This window comes from Sycon ciliatum, chromosome 7 (assembly GCF_964019385.1).
Source record: "Sycon ciliatum chromosome 7, ocSycCili1.1, whole genome shotgun sequence".
NCBI lineage: Eukaryota > Metazoa > Porifera > Calcarea > Leucosolenida > Sycettidae > Sycon > Sycon ciliatum.
Genome location: NC_088649.1, coordinates 6,151,524 through 6,166,767, shown reverse-complemented (window position 1 = coordinate 6,166,767; position 15,244 = coordinate 6,151,524). Strand labels below are relative to the sequence as shown.

The 15,244-nt window shown below is 47.5% G+C and overlaps 1 protein-coding gene across 1 annotated transcript; it reads left to right on the top strand.

Moving 5' to 3' along the window:
* Positions 1–1,291: 1,291 nt before the first annotated feature.
* Positions 1,292–2,137, top strand: LOC135821542 (uncharacterized). Its single transcript, XM_065334539.1, has one exon. It carries the CDS (start codon positions 1,292–1,294, stop codon positions 2,135–2,137), a length of 846 nt encoding a protein of 281 aa, XP_065190611.1.
* Positions 2,138–15,244: the final 13,107 nt, after the last annotated feature.

Here is a 15,244-nt window from a genome sequence, read left to right as displayed (position 1 = left end):
CAGACATCTAGCGCTGAATTAGGAGCCACCAAGATTCCCACCGATCTTGGTGTCCGCCATCAAACTTGTCCGGGTTGGTCCACTGCCATGGTAGAGGGGCACGCGGAGCCTGAGCAGGAGCAGCCAGGGCAGCCTGTGCGCGTTGTTGAGCGGTTTTCTGTTGTCGTGGTCGGGCCATTCTACATGTATGAATAATTACGTAAGGTAAGATAGCAAGAAAAAGAGAAAGGGCGGGGACTGCGACATACTGACATTGAAACAAGGCAACGTACGGTAATCCCACTTCTGACACCAGTGTAGTGTCTGCCAGCCTGCTCGTGTCTGAGGCACTTTGGGCTTACAACAGGTTCGAATCCCACTTCTGACACCAATGTAGTGCTGTCAGCCTGTTACACTTTCTGGTATACGTCCAAAGTGCTTCAGACACGAACAGGTTGGCAGACACTACAAAAGGATGTAAGTGGAAACCTGAAACACGATCATAGAGTTCTGGCAGGACTTTCCGCCTTCATCAAGGCCTCGTGCGCACGGCCGCGGGCGCAGGCCTCGGCGCTACGCGCCTTGGCCTGCGCCCTTGGCCGTATGCACTCGGCCTTGATTCAGCCATAAAGTCCTGCCAGAACTCTATGATTGTCTACTTCTAAGATATCTTCCGCTTCTCTTCTTCTGCCAGATGTCTTCCCAGAATCCATGTCCTAGCTCGCACACAGTCAGATGGCTTTTCCAACCGCTGTCCTCTTAGTAACCTTCCCGCCCCATTAGCCAGCCTGCCATTCACATTAGTTTCCTTCATACTGTTAGATTGCATTCCTGTTACCTAATTGTTGCTCGCTACTTAGGTCCATTCTTCCTCCTACCTATTCCTTTCACGTTATCTCCTTGTACGTCTTCTCCTTGCACTACTATTTCTCCCCTTGCCATGTATATGCTGTCTATGCTATATATATAAGCCCTATCTGCTCTTCTAGAGATCAGTTTAGTTTAGAGCAGAACAGGACAGAGAACAGAACAGAGCTGAGCAGTACTGAGCAGAGTTGAGTTTCCTCAGGGTTTTCCTCAGAGTTCTTATAGAGTCCTTCTCGGTAGATTGAACCGATTAGATTATTAATTGTACACTTTATCCTCTGGCAGATTGAGCCAAGAAACCTACTTCACAGTCTTATTGTGTGTGCCTCCATCCGACTACTCGGCTACCCACTACACTGGTGGCAGCGGTGGTTTAAAGTAACAGTTTATTTAGATTTGAACCCATCGATAGTTCACTCTTCCACTTATTCATCCTTCTCCGACTATGGCTCAACCCGCCGCTGCACCTGCCGCCGCCGCCGCTCCAGCACCCGTTCCCGCACGCCACGTGCATAATTGGGCCACACCGGCGAAGTATGCAGGTCGCCTGGAAGATAACTGGGCAGCCTGGTATGCCCAGTTCCAGCAGGTTTCCGCGGTCAACCAGTGGACACCGGCGGAGCAGAGCCAGTTTCTAGGCCTGTCGCTTACGGGCGACGCACAATCATATTACCAAAGTCTACCGCAGGCGGTTCGTGCGGGCCAAATTGCTCCGCTCGCCCAAGCTCTCGCCGACCGGTTTGCCCCTGCACAGCGCGCGGAGCTGCACCGCGCAGCGCTGAAAGCCAGCCGCCAAGGAAAGGGCCAAACATTGAGTGCCTTCTGCGAGGAAGTAAGGTCGACCACCAGTCGCGCATACCGGAACATGGCTGGGGCCGATAGGGACCTGCTCGCCCGGGATCAGTTTTTAGACGGCCTAGACTCCCGGGCAACCCGCATCCGGGTAAAGGAACTGCACCCTGCTACTTTGGATGCCGCACTTCAGGGAGCACTACACCAACAGGCCATAATGCATGCCGAAGCACCGGAGTCTACCCCGCTTCCCGTCTGTGGCCTGTCGGACGCTAAACAGATGGATCATATCGCCAAAGCGCTGGAGGACATCGGCGCCCGACTGGCCCGCCTGGAACGAGCGGACGCCGCCACACCGGATCAACCACGGCGCACATCTCAACACGGTACTCCGAGGAAACGAGGCAACTGTTACAATTGTGGACGCATGGGCCACTTTGCCTCTGAGTGCCGCCAACCGCGCCAATGGCAGGGAAACCAGCGTTCACAGCGGTCCTGAGTCCGTCGGCTGTGAATACTTTGCTATGGACTCACCATCCGGTTAGTTTACCTTTAGGAGCTTATCTGCTCATCCTCTTTCTCGTTCTACTTGGGCTTTCCCCTGCTTTGGATGTTGTCCGCCGTCTAGCTATGTTGGGATGTGTGTTGGTCCTGATTCTTGCGGTTATCTATCTCCTGTACCTGACACCGCCATTTAATGTTCTCAAATCCCGAGTTACTACATTCCTTTCACGCTCCTCAGCACGCCGTCCCTTCACAGTCCCGATCACCATCCAGTCCATTCCATTTAATGCCCTCCTAGATACCGGATCTGCGGTTACCTTAGTCAGTACGAATGCTTGGTCACGTATACCTACGCATACACCTTTGCAAAAAGACACTTAACCGGATCTTGTTACGGTTGATGGGTCATCTGTCTTTGTGCATGGATCTACATGTTTGTCATTCGATATTGATGGTCGTCACCTGTCTCATAATGTTCTCGTGGGGGATGTTCAGCCTGATGTTTTGCTGGGGATTGATTTTCTTCGAACGCATGGCTGCATCCTCAATCCCGCTGATAATTCTCTCCAGTTTCCCTCCATCTCTCCACCTCCTGCTGAGCCCTACGATGTAAATGCAGGAGGAACTCGAGTATGTCATGTCCAACTCGCCCAGCCCGTCGCTATACCACCGCTCAGCCAGGTACTCCTGCCTGGCAAGCTCCAATTCTCTCCAGGTCCAGGGGCCTTTCTATTAGAGGCATCGGGTAAGTTGCCTGAACGATATGATCTCCTATGTCAGGATGCTGCCATCCAGCTGCCGGCCGTGTCTGACGCATCTCCTGCTACTATCGCTTACCCTGTTTTCAACTTCTCCAGCGAGCCGATCACTCTTCCTCTGGGTCTGCGCATTGGCTCCGTTACGCCATGTGTGCCTGTCGACGACCTGGATTCCCCTCAGACCTGCGCCGCTACTACCCTTGCCGACGATCAACCAACTCCGCCAACTCCACTGTTCGACCTCAGCCACCTGGATACCACTGAGTGCAGTTCCGTTAAAAACCTGCTGAGTGAGTATGCTGACTGCGTTTCCAACGGCCCATTCGACACTGGCCATACTGATGTTTACACACACACCATCGATACTGCCGGATCAGCTCCTGTCCGACTAGCCCCGCGTCGCCTTCCCATCCACCAGCAAGAAGAGGTTCGTGAACACATTGGTAAGCTGCGCGACCATGACATTCGTCCGTCTACCAGTCCGCGGTCTGCACCAATTGTAGTTGTTCGAAAGCCGGACAAGTCCATCTGCCTATGTGTTGACTACCGTAAGCTAAACAATGTTACAGTGAAAGATGCGTTTCCTATGCCGCGGATCGACGATGCCATTGATGCAATGACCGGCGCTCGTTACTTCACAACCATTGATCTTGCGTCCGGTTATTGGCAGGTTGGTATGGATAAGTCTGCACGGCGTAAGTCTGCCTTTGTAACGCCCTTTGGCTTTTACGAGTGGACATGCATGCCCTTTGGTCTTTGCAATGCGCCTGCTACTTTCCAGCGCCTGATGAATACTGTTCTCGGTGATCTTGTCCCGTCTATTTGCCTTGTCTATTTGGATGATATCATAGTTTTCTCCAGGACGTTCGAGGAACACCTCGAGCGATTACGCTTGGTTCTCAACCGTCTCCGTGATGCCCACCTCAAGGTCAAGCCGTCTAAATGCTCTCTAGTCAAATCATCTATTGGCTATCTTGGCCATGTGTTCTCGGCTGATGGTGTTCGACCTGATCTCGCCAAAATCAATGCTGTCGCTACCTGGAAGCAACCTACCTCCATCACCGGGGTACGCCAGTTGCTCGGTTTTGCATCCTACTACAGGAGATTCATCCAAGACTTCGCTAAAATTGCGACGCCTCTGCAGGCGCTGACAAAGAAGCACTCAACGTTCTCCTGGCCACCCGCGGCACAGACTGCCTTCGATCAACTCCGCCAACACCTCGTCTCAGCACCCGTCCTTGTCTATCCTGATGCCAGTAAGCCCTTCATTCTGGATACAGACGCTAGTGATCATGCCATTGGCGGTGTCCTTTCGCAAATCGACCCTGATGGTGCAGAACACCCCATTGCCTATGCCAGCAAGACATTATCGTCAGGTCAGCGTAACTACACTACTACTAAACGTGAGTTACTCGCAGTGGTTGAGTTTACACACTTCTTCCGTCACTACCTACTTGGTGCCAAGTTCCTGCTTCGAACCGACCATAAAGCCTTGCTGTGGTTGTCATCCTTCAAGAACCCTGATGGCATCGTCGCCCGTTGGGTTGAACGTCTCTCGGCTTTCGACTATGACGTCCAGCATCGACCTGGTTCGCAGCACACAAATGCTGATGGCTTGTCCAGGATATGTGCATGTGTGTTGTCCTCGTCTCGTAAGTGCATGTGTGTCCCGCCGCCTGCTGCTGTGCGTACATGCGGTGTCTCTCTGTCAACAGGACCACCCACAGTTGTCTCTCCGCCAATGTCGGCTACAGTACAGTCCCCATCCTGGCTGCCTAACAACAACAACAACAACTCTGTATTACGTGATGATCAACGAGCTGATCCCACCATCGCCAAAGTCATTACCTGGGTAACTGCAAAGGAACGTCCCGCCAAAGGATCCCCCGAACTCGCTACGGCTAGTCCTGACTTACATCATCTATGGTCACAATTTGATCGTCTACTCATCATCAATGATCTACTCTACAGACGGTATGAGTCCAGTGATGGAGCCACGTCCAATGTCCAACTACTCGTCCCCGCCTCACAACGCTTAACAGTCATGGAAGCCCTCCACAACGCCGTGGGCTCAGACCATTTAGGTATCAGTCGCACTGTGGACAGAGCTCGTCACCGTTTCTATTGGCCTCATATGACATCCGATATTGAGCGCTGGATTCGTGCCTGCCCAGACTGTCAAAAACGGAAAGGTCCCCACCACAAGCCCAAAGCGCCCATGCACTCTCAGCCGTCATCCTATCCCAACCAGCGCATCGCTATAGACATCATGGGTCCGCTTCCAATTACGGATCGTGGCAACCGGTATGTCTTAGTTATCATGGATTACTTCTCCAAGTGGGTGGAAATTTTTCCTATGCCAAACATGCTTGCATCCACCGTTGCTCGATTACTCTTTGACGGTTGGATGTGTCGCTACGGTGCCCCTGCTGCCCTGCATTCCGATCAAGGTCCACAATTCGAGAGCAATCTGTTTAAAGATCTGTGTCGCATGATGGATGTTACCAAAACTCGAACCACTGCATACCACCCTCAAAGTGATGGCATGGTGGAAAGATTCAACCGCACACTCGAAGCCATGATTGCCACATCTATCTCCGACCACCGCGACTGGGACCTCCACCTCCAACATACAGCGTTAGCTTATCGCACCAGTGTTCATGCATCAACAGGTTACACTCCGTTCCTCATCCAATTCGGACATGAAGCTGTTCTCCCACTCGACTTGGTCTATGGTCGACCCCGTGATACTCCACCGTCCTCCTATCATGAGTATGTTCAGTCCCGACACACCATTACCACGAATGCTTTTACGCGTGCTCGTCAACATGGAATCACTGCCCACCGCCTGCAGAAGAAACAGTATGATGGTACGTCTCGCCCTTCACCCAGGTTTCAGAAATCCGACCTAGTGCTTCTCCACTCCCCTGTTGTCCCCACGCATTCGTCACCGAAGTTCCACAAGTTCTGGACTGGTCCGTACATCATTTAGAAAAGCGATCCTGTCAGCTTTTCTATTATTGTGTTCACATGGCAAGAAAAACGACACCGCTATGCTACGTAAGTTTCTACGTAAGGTGCTCGGTATTTCACTTAGGCTACGTAAGTCTCTACGTAAGGTGCTCGGTATAGATCTACCAACGGTTGGTAGCCGCGTGCTGTGCACGTGCACGGCAGACATTGTGTTGGATGCATGCAGTGCAGTCCGTGTTCGGATGTGCATGCGCGAGGAACTTCCTCCTTTGGAACTGCTTCTTGTATGAGCTGTTTCGGATATTTCGTCTCCTAGATCCTGGCCTGGCTTATTTCGTTTCGGCGCTGCTGAGACCTCCTTTCGCGGAATATTACTCAATATCGACAGGTGAGTTGACCAGTTACCTTTGATTCTTTTGCTTGTGTTGACTCTTTCATTTACGAAAAGTGTGCTCATTTTGGGCGGAATGCAATAAATAATGGAAAAGCTGGCAGTATCTATTTTCTAAATTATTTAGCTTTTCCGCTGCCGAGGCCCCCTTTTACGGAATACTCGATGACAGGTGATCTCTGAGTTGACCGGTTTCCTTCGATTCATTTGCTTATGCTCACCCTTTCATTTACGGAAACGTGTGCTGATTTTATTCGGATTTAGATCCATTTTTATCTCTTTGCCCTTGTCTACAGTGTGCGAAGAACGCGAGTTCACCTTCTTGACGGTAAGGCTTATGTTAGATGTGTTGTCGAAATACTCATATTCATTGTACATTGGTACGTTACAAGTAAGGCACTGGTCAGTGGCATACTATCGTTGGCAGTTCCCAATCTGGAGGGAAAGGTTCAAGGACCCATTGACCGAGTTTGCAAAATAAATTCGCATATCAGGGAAAATCTCCATTGTGGAGAGGTTCAGTAAACTTGTATGATTAGATTTGTTTATTTGAGTCTGGGCTGTTTGATTTATTATTTGTGAGTTCCGCCGAGATTGCACTGCCCCAAATGAAGTTTCGTGCCGCCAAGGCAAGAATTACGATCTGCAATCTGTTTGTAGTACCTGCAAGAATGTGCTGTACATATATCGTACTTTCTCTGTTGCTGTTTCAGTTGCCGTCATGTTGCTAAAGAAACGTTCAGTAGAGAGGTTCTGCAAAACGAAAATTCGAACGAAGTTTCGCGACAGTCATTGCGAAAGTGTGTACGAATTTTTGCACAAACTTTGCGTTCTGCACGTTTTCGTAGTTTGCGCGGGCCAAGTGCACGTACGCCATGACCCGATCTCACGAAAGTGTGTACGACTGTTCATTTCGCGTTCCCTGCAAGTTTCGCGTCCAAAGTTGCGAAAGTTCGTGCGAAGTTTCGCACTTCAGGACGTGGAACGACTGTTTGTACGCATTTTCGTTTTGCAGAACCTCTCTAGTGACTCATTTGTTTCATACGAGACGCGTCAATGAGTTGGTGTGGCTTAGAATCTTTCGCTGTAGAAGAAATCTATTCGTATGTCTATTGGAGAAATAATTGTATTCACCGGTTATAAAATAGGTTAAGACAAACTCACAGAATAAATACCATCGGTCCCTTGGTGTTCGTCCTAAAGAGGTTCGACTGGATATCATTCATACTCACCAAAAAATGTGTACGATTCTATTATTGTGGAGTGCCTTGTTTATCTCTCAGTACCTCCAACCATAGCCTTGCCCCTTTTATCCTCAGGATCAGTGTAGTTGTTGGAACGAGGTGTCGGACTCGGCAATGTATTTGTTTACATTTTAATACATGTACATGTTTATTGTTCCTCCTTTGCTGTGTTGTTTTAGAAAATCGTGGACTAACAGTTTGAAGTCATTGAACTACTTCCAAAAGTTGTATCGACATCAACAGGGTTACGATTTCAGTGCAATATGGTGCAGGATGACCTTATCACGATAACCCATGATTATAAACCATTATAAACACAGAATCAACAAAAACATCTGCGACACGCACTTGGTTACATTTCTCAAAAAAATCTGATCGAGGGTGGGGAAATCTGAAAGGCAAGACAATTTTATGACCAGAGTCATGAAATTCTGCTACAGCAACATGCACAGAATGACCTCCGTATTAAAAAGGTATCGCCACGGTCCACCACTACTCACATGTATCCCTGCAGAAGAACATGCTAGTCCCATTTTCTGCAAGAAAAGGCTTGCACATCAATGCGTATAATACGGTATTGATATGATGTGAAGGCCATCATATTTACATATTGATAGGGCATTTCATTGATTGGTGACAGAAAAAACAGAAGAAATTATAGCAATAAAAACTGCTTTATGGCAGTTTTCTAAAAAAAAGTTATTGTGTTCTAGTCCATGGACCCCGTCTAAAAAGTAAGAAATTAACGAAATGTGATAGCTGAAAATTAAAATTTCACACAAAACCTCACAATAATCACACACAGAATGAAAAGCTACATGTAGAAGACCTTTTCTCCTCGTGATCCTCTTTCCTATGCATGCATGTTGCCAATTGTTGGTGGAGTACAAGTTTAGTGTTGAAAGCAGCATTTCAAGTGTTGTGATTATTGTGAGGTTTTGTGTGAAATTTTAATTTTCAGCTATCACATTTCGTTAATTTCTTACTTTTTAGACGGGGTCCATGGACTAGAACACAATAACTTTTTTTTAGAAAACTGCCATAAAGCAGTTTTTATTGCTATAATTACAAGTGTGATTGATGAAGTGACAGTACGTATTCGGAAACAAGATACCGCCTCTCGCACTGCTATTGTGGTCCACGTCAACCGACTAAAACCATATGTTCAACTACGAGCACCGCCTCCGTCTCCCGTATCCTATGATGCTGATGTCCACATTGATCCCGCTGTTGTCCCTCCACCAGCTGCTCCTCCTCCTCCTATTGCTCAAGCCCATCCGTACAACCTACGAAATCGCCTACATATTCAGCCGCCTAACCGATACTAAGTATACATCACGAGGACGTGATGAAAAATAGGAAGGGAGGGTGTAGTATCCCTGCTTTACAGTTTACACATGACTAGTAGTACATGTATTCATGCTAGCACGCGACACTGTAAATCACCTCTTGTCCCACCGGTTACTCCTAAGTGCTTCTCCCAACAACCACTTTAATACTTTGAAGTAGGACTACTAGACAACCCTGCCTGCAGACCGGTACGGCATGACCTGTATACATGTTGCACACATTCATGCTGTACTACATTACATTGATTCCTATAGCCCGTTCCTCATCACTAACTCTTTTGATTACTAGTTCTAAGATATCTTCCGCTTCTCTTCTTCTGCCAGATGTCTTCCCAGAATCCATGTCCTAGCTCGCACACAGTCAGATGGCTTTTCCAACCGCTGTCCTCTTAGTAACCTTCCCGCCCCATTAGCCAGCCTGCCATTCACATTAGTTTCCTTCATACTGTTAGATTGCATTCCTGTTACCTAATTGTTGCTCGCTACTTAGGTCCATTCTTCCTCCTACCTATTCCTTTCACGTTATCTCCTTGTACGTCTTCTCCTTGCACTACTATTTCTCCCCTTGCCATGTATATGCTGTCTATGCTATATAAGCCCTATCTGCTCTTCTAGAGATCAGTTTAGTTTAGAGCAGAACAGGACAGAGAACAGAACAGAGCTGAGCAGTACTGAGCAGAGTTGAGTTTCCTCAGGGTTTTCCTCAGAGTTCTTATAGAGTCCTTCTCGGTAGATTGAACCGATTAGATTATTAATTGTACACTTTATCCTCTGGCAGATTGAGCCAAGAAACCTACTTCACAGTCTTATTGTGTGTGCCTCCATCCGACTACTCGGCTACCCACTACACTCGCAGTTGTTCCAGGATGTACATGAAGTTCTACTCGTTGCAGTGTTTCTGTAGCCGTGGCTGTTTCTACGCTGGAAAGAATCACTGGCCATGGCTAATGCAAAACAAAGGCAGTTCCTACGCTGCTTGATTTTTTTGTGAAACCTTTGTTGAAGCGGTACGATGTGGCCACGAAGAACAAATAATTATATTACTGACAAAGAAGGGTGAGAAAAGCCGACTGAAGTCAGTGAAGACATCGATGTCGAACGTAGTGATACTAGTACTGGTACTGGAATTTAGCATGGACTACCTGTGGAGCTTGAAGTGGCTGCCCACTCGCTGGTAAGTGGACCCACTTGCAGCTCCAGTCGCACGAGCACCGTTTGAAACTTTCTGTGGATCCTAGAGTATCCTGAGCTCAGTGGACGACGCATCTCAGAGCTGCTGAACTTGGGCTACTGTCCCTGTAGGAATGATGTTCGTGTGAACCACTGTACTGCACTGATGGTGTAAGGAAAACGCTGGCCAGAAGCTTGTGTTCTGAACCAGGGACGAACTTCTAAATCCTGCTTTTGTAAAAATGGGGATGCCACAACTAAGATGTGCACACTCAGGTGTGTATTGGGTAAATGCCTGTGGTTGATTATTTTGAATCCTTTCCTATGCGCAAGTACATGCGTTTGTGTGTGTGTGTGTGTGTACGCGCGCGCGCGTGTGTGTGTGTGTACGCGCGCGTGTGTGTGTGTACGTGCGCGCGCGAGTGTGTGTGTGTGTACGCGCGCGCATGCGCGCCCGCGTGTGTGTGTGTGTGTGTGTGTGTGTGTGTGTGTGTGCAAGCTGTTGAAAGGTGTACTAGTAATCCGAGCACAAGTTGCTATGTGTAACGTAGTTTGTTCGCTATCCTCGCTTCAGCGTTGGGCAGGTGTATGAGTGTGTGTGTACGCACGTGTGTGTCTGTACGCACGTGTGTGTGTGGGCGCGTGCTCGTGCCCGCATGTGTGGGTTCGCACGCAATGTTGATCTGGGTTATGCACATGTCCCCACGAGTGCACTGTGTGCATGTGCATGGAAATGTCTGTGTACATGTATGTGTGTATGCACGTGCATGTGTGCGCGCGTGTGCAAAGCTACATGTAGGTGTGGAAGGGGGGGGGGGGGAGGGGCTCACGGTGCTGGTTCTGTATGCCTCTCCTCTCTGGTGTCCGCAAGGACAGTGTGGTAATGGCTTTACAGTACAGGAGTTGCATGTGAATGCGCATTTGTGAACCGTATTTGAGACACAAAAAGAATTGCCGAGAGAGCATGACAGTACACTACATGTATATCGTATGTGTGCACGCCAGCATGTGTAGATGCATATTGCCCTTCATGTGATGTTTTTCTGGAGTCTGCTGCTATCAACGCAAGTGACAACCAGCAAATGCACGCCCAGTGCAGTGGCTGGTTTTCATGCTTTTACATGTATTTACACTAAGTCCTACTATGGACTAGTACTAGTAGTGTTGGCACGCTAGCAACTCACACAGCTGCAGCGTGAATCACTTTCAATAGAGAGGTTAAGATGCACGTTATTTCCGACGTGACGCGCAATTTCACGTCAAATTTGGCGTAAAACTCCAAATTTCGACGTGAGCAGCAGGTCGCTCGCGTTGATTTTTCGACGTGCGAGCAAATAACGCGAGCTGAACTTTCGCGTCACGTCGGAAATAACGTGCATCTTAACCTCTCAACTGTATTGGTCACGCGTGTTACACCGCACCCGTACCCCGCACTTGCAACTCTGTACCGTGCTTGCAGATCCATGACATGGATAGCAATTACTGCCAATTAGTCTCACTGCGTTCAATGTACATGTAACTACTAGTATTGACCTTAGAAATACTGCTGCACTTTCAACCGCCTCTTTTACGCCCATTGCCCACACTGCTATTCAGCTCCTTATTCTGCATAGAATCAAATGGCATTCCTTGTGCCCCACACAATTATGTCTTACTTTGACCTTTCTGTTTCTACTCTACGTATCCCCTGGTGACTCATAGGCTGGCTTACTTACACTAACAGTTCTTCACCCCGCTATAAAAGCTGCTGTTCACAATTCTCTTCATGTCAGCTTAGAGTTAGGGTCAGAGTTAATGTTTACAATGTAGTCTTCCGTTTAGTTCAGTAATAATTTTAAAGCAGTGTGTTCACTGAGACCCGTGTGCATTTGCCTCAGAAAGAAAGACTGCGGCCCGCTACACAATGATGCGTGCACGAGAGAGTGCGTGCGTGTGGGTGGGTGTTTATGTGCGTGTGCACGCACGCGTGTGAGTGTTTAGTGTGCCTTATTTTGAATGCCTGCTTTCACATTATTCATGTGCCAGTTTCATGGTCGAGGTTGTTATGAAACCTCGCTGCCCTACATGTACATGACTGATGATTGTACATGTACACTACTCGTATATCAATGTTTTTTATTTTTATTTATTTTTTTTATTGAAAACCACAAACCTGAAATGTGCTAGGACTGAAGGCTGCATGACATACATGTAATGATGCATGTACCTTTCCAAGCACAGACTGTCTGGTATGTCCAAAGGAGGTTGCAGCATGAAAATAACTTCTTCTAAAATAATATTACCATGCTACCATGTCATTGGTAGTGATATTTAGTCAAGAAGGCAAGAATGGTCAGATTTTCTAAAAAATTAATGCTTTTTTCAGAATTGGCCTAAAAATACATATTTTGATACCTATATTGTTTGATAGGGGCCTAAAGTGCCTGGTGACACCATCAAAACTGTCCATTATCGGTTTCCTTGGGGCTCAAGGATCACAGAAAGCCATAAAAATCAATATGTCCATGGACAAAATGTTGCAGGCTGAACCATTTCACAATTCAGCACCCGATGGAAATTTCGGTACCCGTAATTTCGAAAAAGTGGCTCGCCAAGGGCAAAACCACGACACAGTCTATTTTGTGTAGCCAAGATACCTCCAAATGTGGTTCTTTAACATAATATGATGAAGAAAATGCTTAGTATCCTCCCTCCAGGAGGCTTCTTTGGGTCAAAAACCAAAATAATTACCATTTTTTACCGAAAATCAAGAAATTGTACACTCACTAAATACACCAGAATACCTCTTATATTTATTTATTTATTTATTCAACATCTTATGGCTTCCGATGGCAGCCAAAACGGGAAGATGTGGGTGATAGCCAACCATGGTAAAAGAAGGAGAAGATTATATACATGAAAAGGAAACAGCCGAAAAGCTATATTGATTAGTTTTTACTTGCAAGTATTATTATTATGGTGCACTCAGTCATCAGCAGGCCCTCAGATAAACTTTAAATTCTTTCAATGATGCAGAAGTCTTCACTGATTCGGGAAGTTGTAGCCATGCACAGTAGCCCTGGAAGAATGGCGATCTTGTGAATTGCGTTGTCTTGGCCTTGGGAAGAGACACTTTGTTTCTGGTTGAGCGGCCCGAAACAAACCAGTTATAAGGCTTTATATGTTCAGGAACACAACCCAAGAGAATTCGATGAACCAATATACAGAGGCAAGTTAGTCGGCGTTGCTCTAACGGAGTAGTCTGAGCTATTAAGTACAACTCATTGGAGGGAAAGGAAGGTTTCTTCGAGAACAAAATTTTTAGAACTTTCTTATGATGAACTTCAATGGAATCGGATAAGACCTTAGCTAGGCCACACCAGGCTGTGGCAGCATATTCAAACAATGGAAGGAGATAAATTTTATATATAGCGGAACGGCACGGAATAGAGAGATGTTTACCTATGCCTGGTGACCCTACCTAAAAACTATACCAAATTGAAGAAGAGAAATTACTCCACCATTCTATGCATAAACAACAGGGTGTCCATGGACCTTTTATTTTTACTTCTTTAGGTGGGAGCCTCCTTAAGGTGGCAGACTACCCAAAAATTCGCTGAAAAATCGAATTTGTAAATTCATATTGAGTGCTACGTCAGTTGAAAGAGCATGAATAGCTGCAAATTCTCTGAAAATTGTGTCCCTATCTGACCAGCCGTTCAAGAGTTATGGCCGAAAATGTGCCCTTGCAAGGAAAGAATTTTTTGTTGCATGCTGTCATTTGTTGGCAGCACTGTATTTGAATGTGAGCAGACTGTGCGCAACTTGTCGTATTATGGAAACACGCGAAAGTGTGCAGAATTTTGCCCCAAGTCCAAAAAAGTCCAAAAAATCACGTTAAAAAACCACGTATTGGGCTGCACGGCGGGACTTTTGCCAGCACCCTCGTGACGTTGCAGATATGTGGCTTGATTATTGTCGTTGACGTTGATTTAGTGACTTTGGCAAGTTTGAGTCGTGTCAAGAAGTCAGGTAGGATTCAGTACTAGGCAGTAGTGAGACGTGAGTGGCAGTCTTTGCCGGTTTCTGAGGGCATCCTGGATTTGGTGTGCAGCGCTGTGGAAATGGCTTGCTGTGGAGGTCCCAGCACTGGATGTTGTATCAAAGGTACGACCTCGTAGCACACCCTAAACCTAAAAAATTCAAAAATTGACTTGGGTCTGTGGGAGTCCGCGAGAGAACGCCCACTCGTTCCGTTGTGACAGATTCCAGGGCCACGTTGAGGGGCCCTACCCCACCACCCATGGCTGCTTCTGGACTTGTTTTAGGTTTGGGTCCCGCGCACGGACAGAATGGGCACGAAAATGTGAAAAAAATGTAAATGCATTTGTTTGGCTCCTGGGTGGCTCGCACACCGTGGCACTATGCCGGAAATTTGAGTTTTTCCGGCCTGGAAAGCCTGTCAGTGAGGCGCAAGAACTTGTAAATCATGTCCTGAGGGCCAGCATAGTGGCAGGAGTGTGTGGTCAAAATTTCACTCAAATCCACTGAGAAACACCAAAGTTACGGTCAATTGAATGCCATATGAAATTTATGGGTAGGCTGCCCCCCTTAAAGGGGAAGTATACCCTAAAATCAAATTTTCACCAGTTGTAGTCTTCGGGGTGCTGAGTCGAATGGTCTTGGTCCGAGGAAGCTGCGACGCTCCCTTCCTACTTGAATCCCAATCGAACTCGCGCACTTCCACCGAAACTGGGTGACTGCGCCCTACTAGATGGGGATTTGTATGCAAAATGTCACTAAAAGCGCCATTTCGTTCTTATAAAAGCACGGATGACCGCGATTGGCCCATTTGTTGTAGTCTTTTGGACGCTGAGTCGACTGGTTTTGGTCCGAAAAGGCTGCGATGCAGCGTTCCTCCTTTATTCCCAATCGAACATGGTTGAACAAGCGGTCACGTGCTCCTGGGTGCCCAAATCACCTGGTCACCGCGCCAGCAGGCGACAACTTTCACACCAAGGTTCAACTCGAGTTCAACTCGAGTGACAGGACTGCACCCAAAAAAGGTCAAACAGGCTAGTAAGTTGTACCCTGCAGGCACGGTGACCAGGTGACTGGTGTACGCAGGAGCACGTGACCGCTTGTTCAACCATGTTCGATTGGGAATAAAGGAGGAACGCTGCATCGCAGCCTTTTCGGACCAAAACCAGTCGACTCAGCGTCCAAAAGAGTACAACA

Bases quoted from the DNA above. Each gene is read 5' to 3' on its own strand.
- LOC135821542 (XM_065334539.1), top strand. From the start codon at position 1,292: ATGGCTCAACCCGCCGCTGCACCTGCCGCCGCCGCCGCTCCAGCACCC.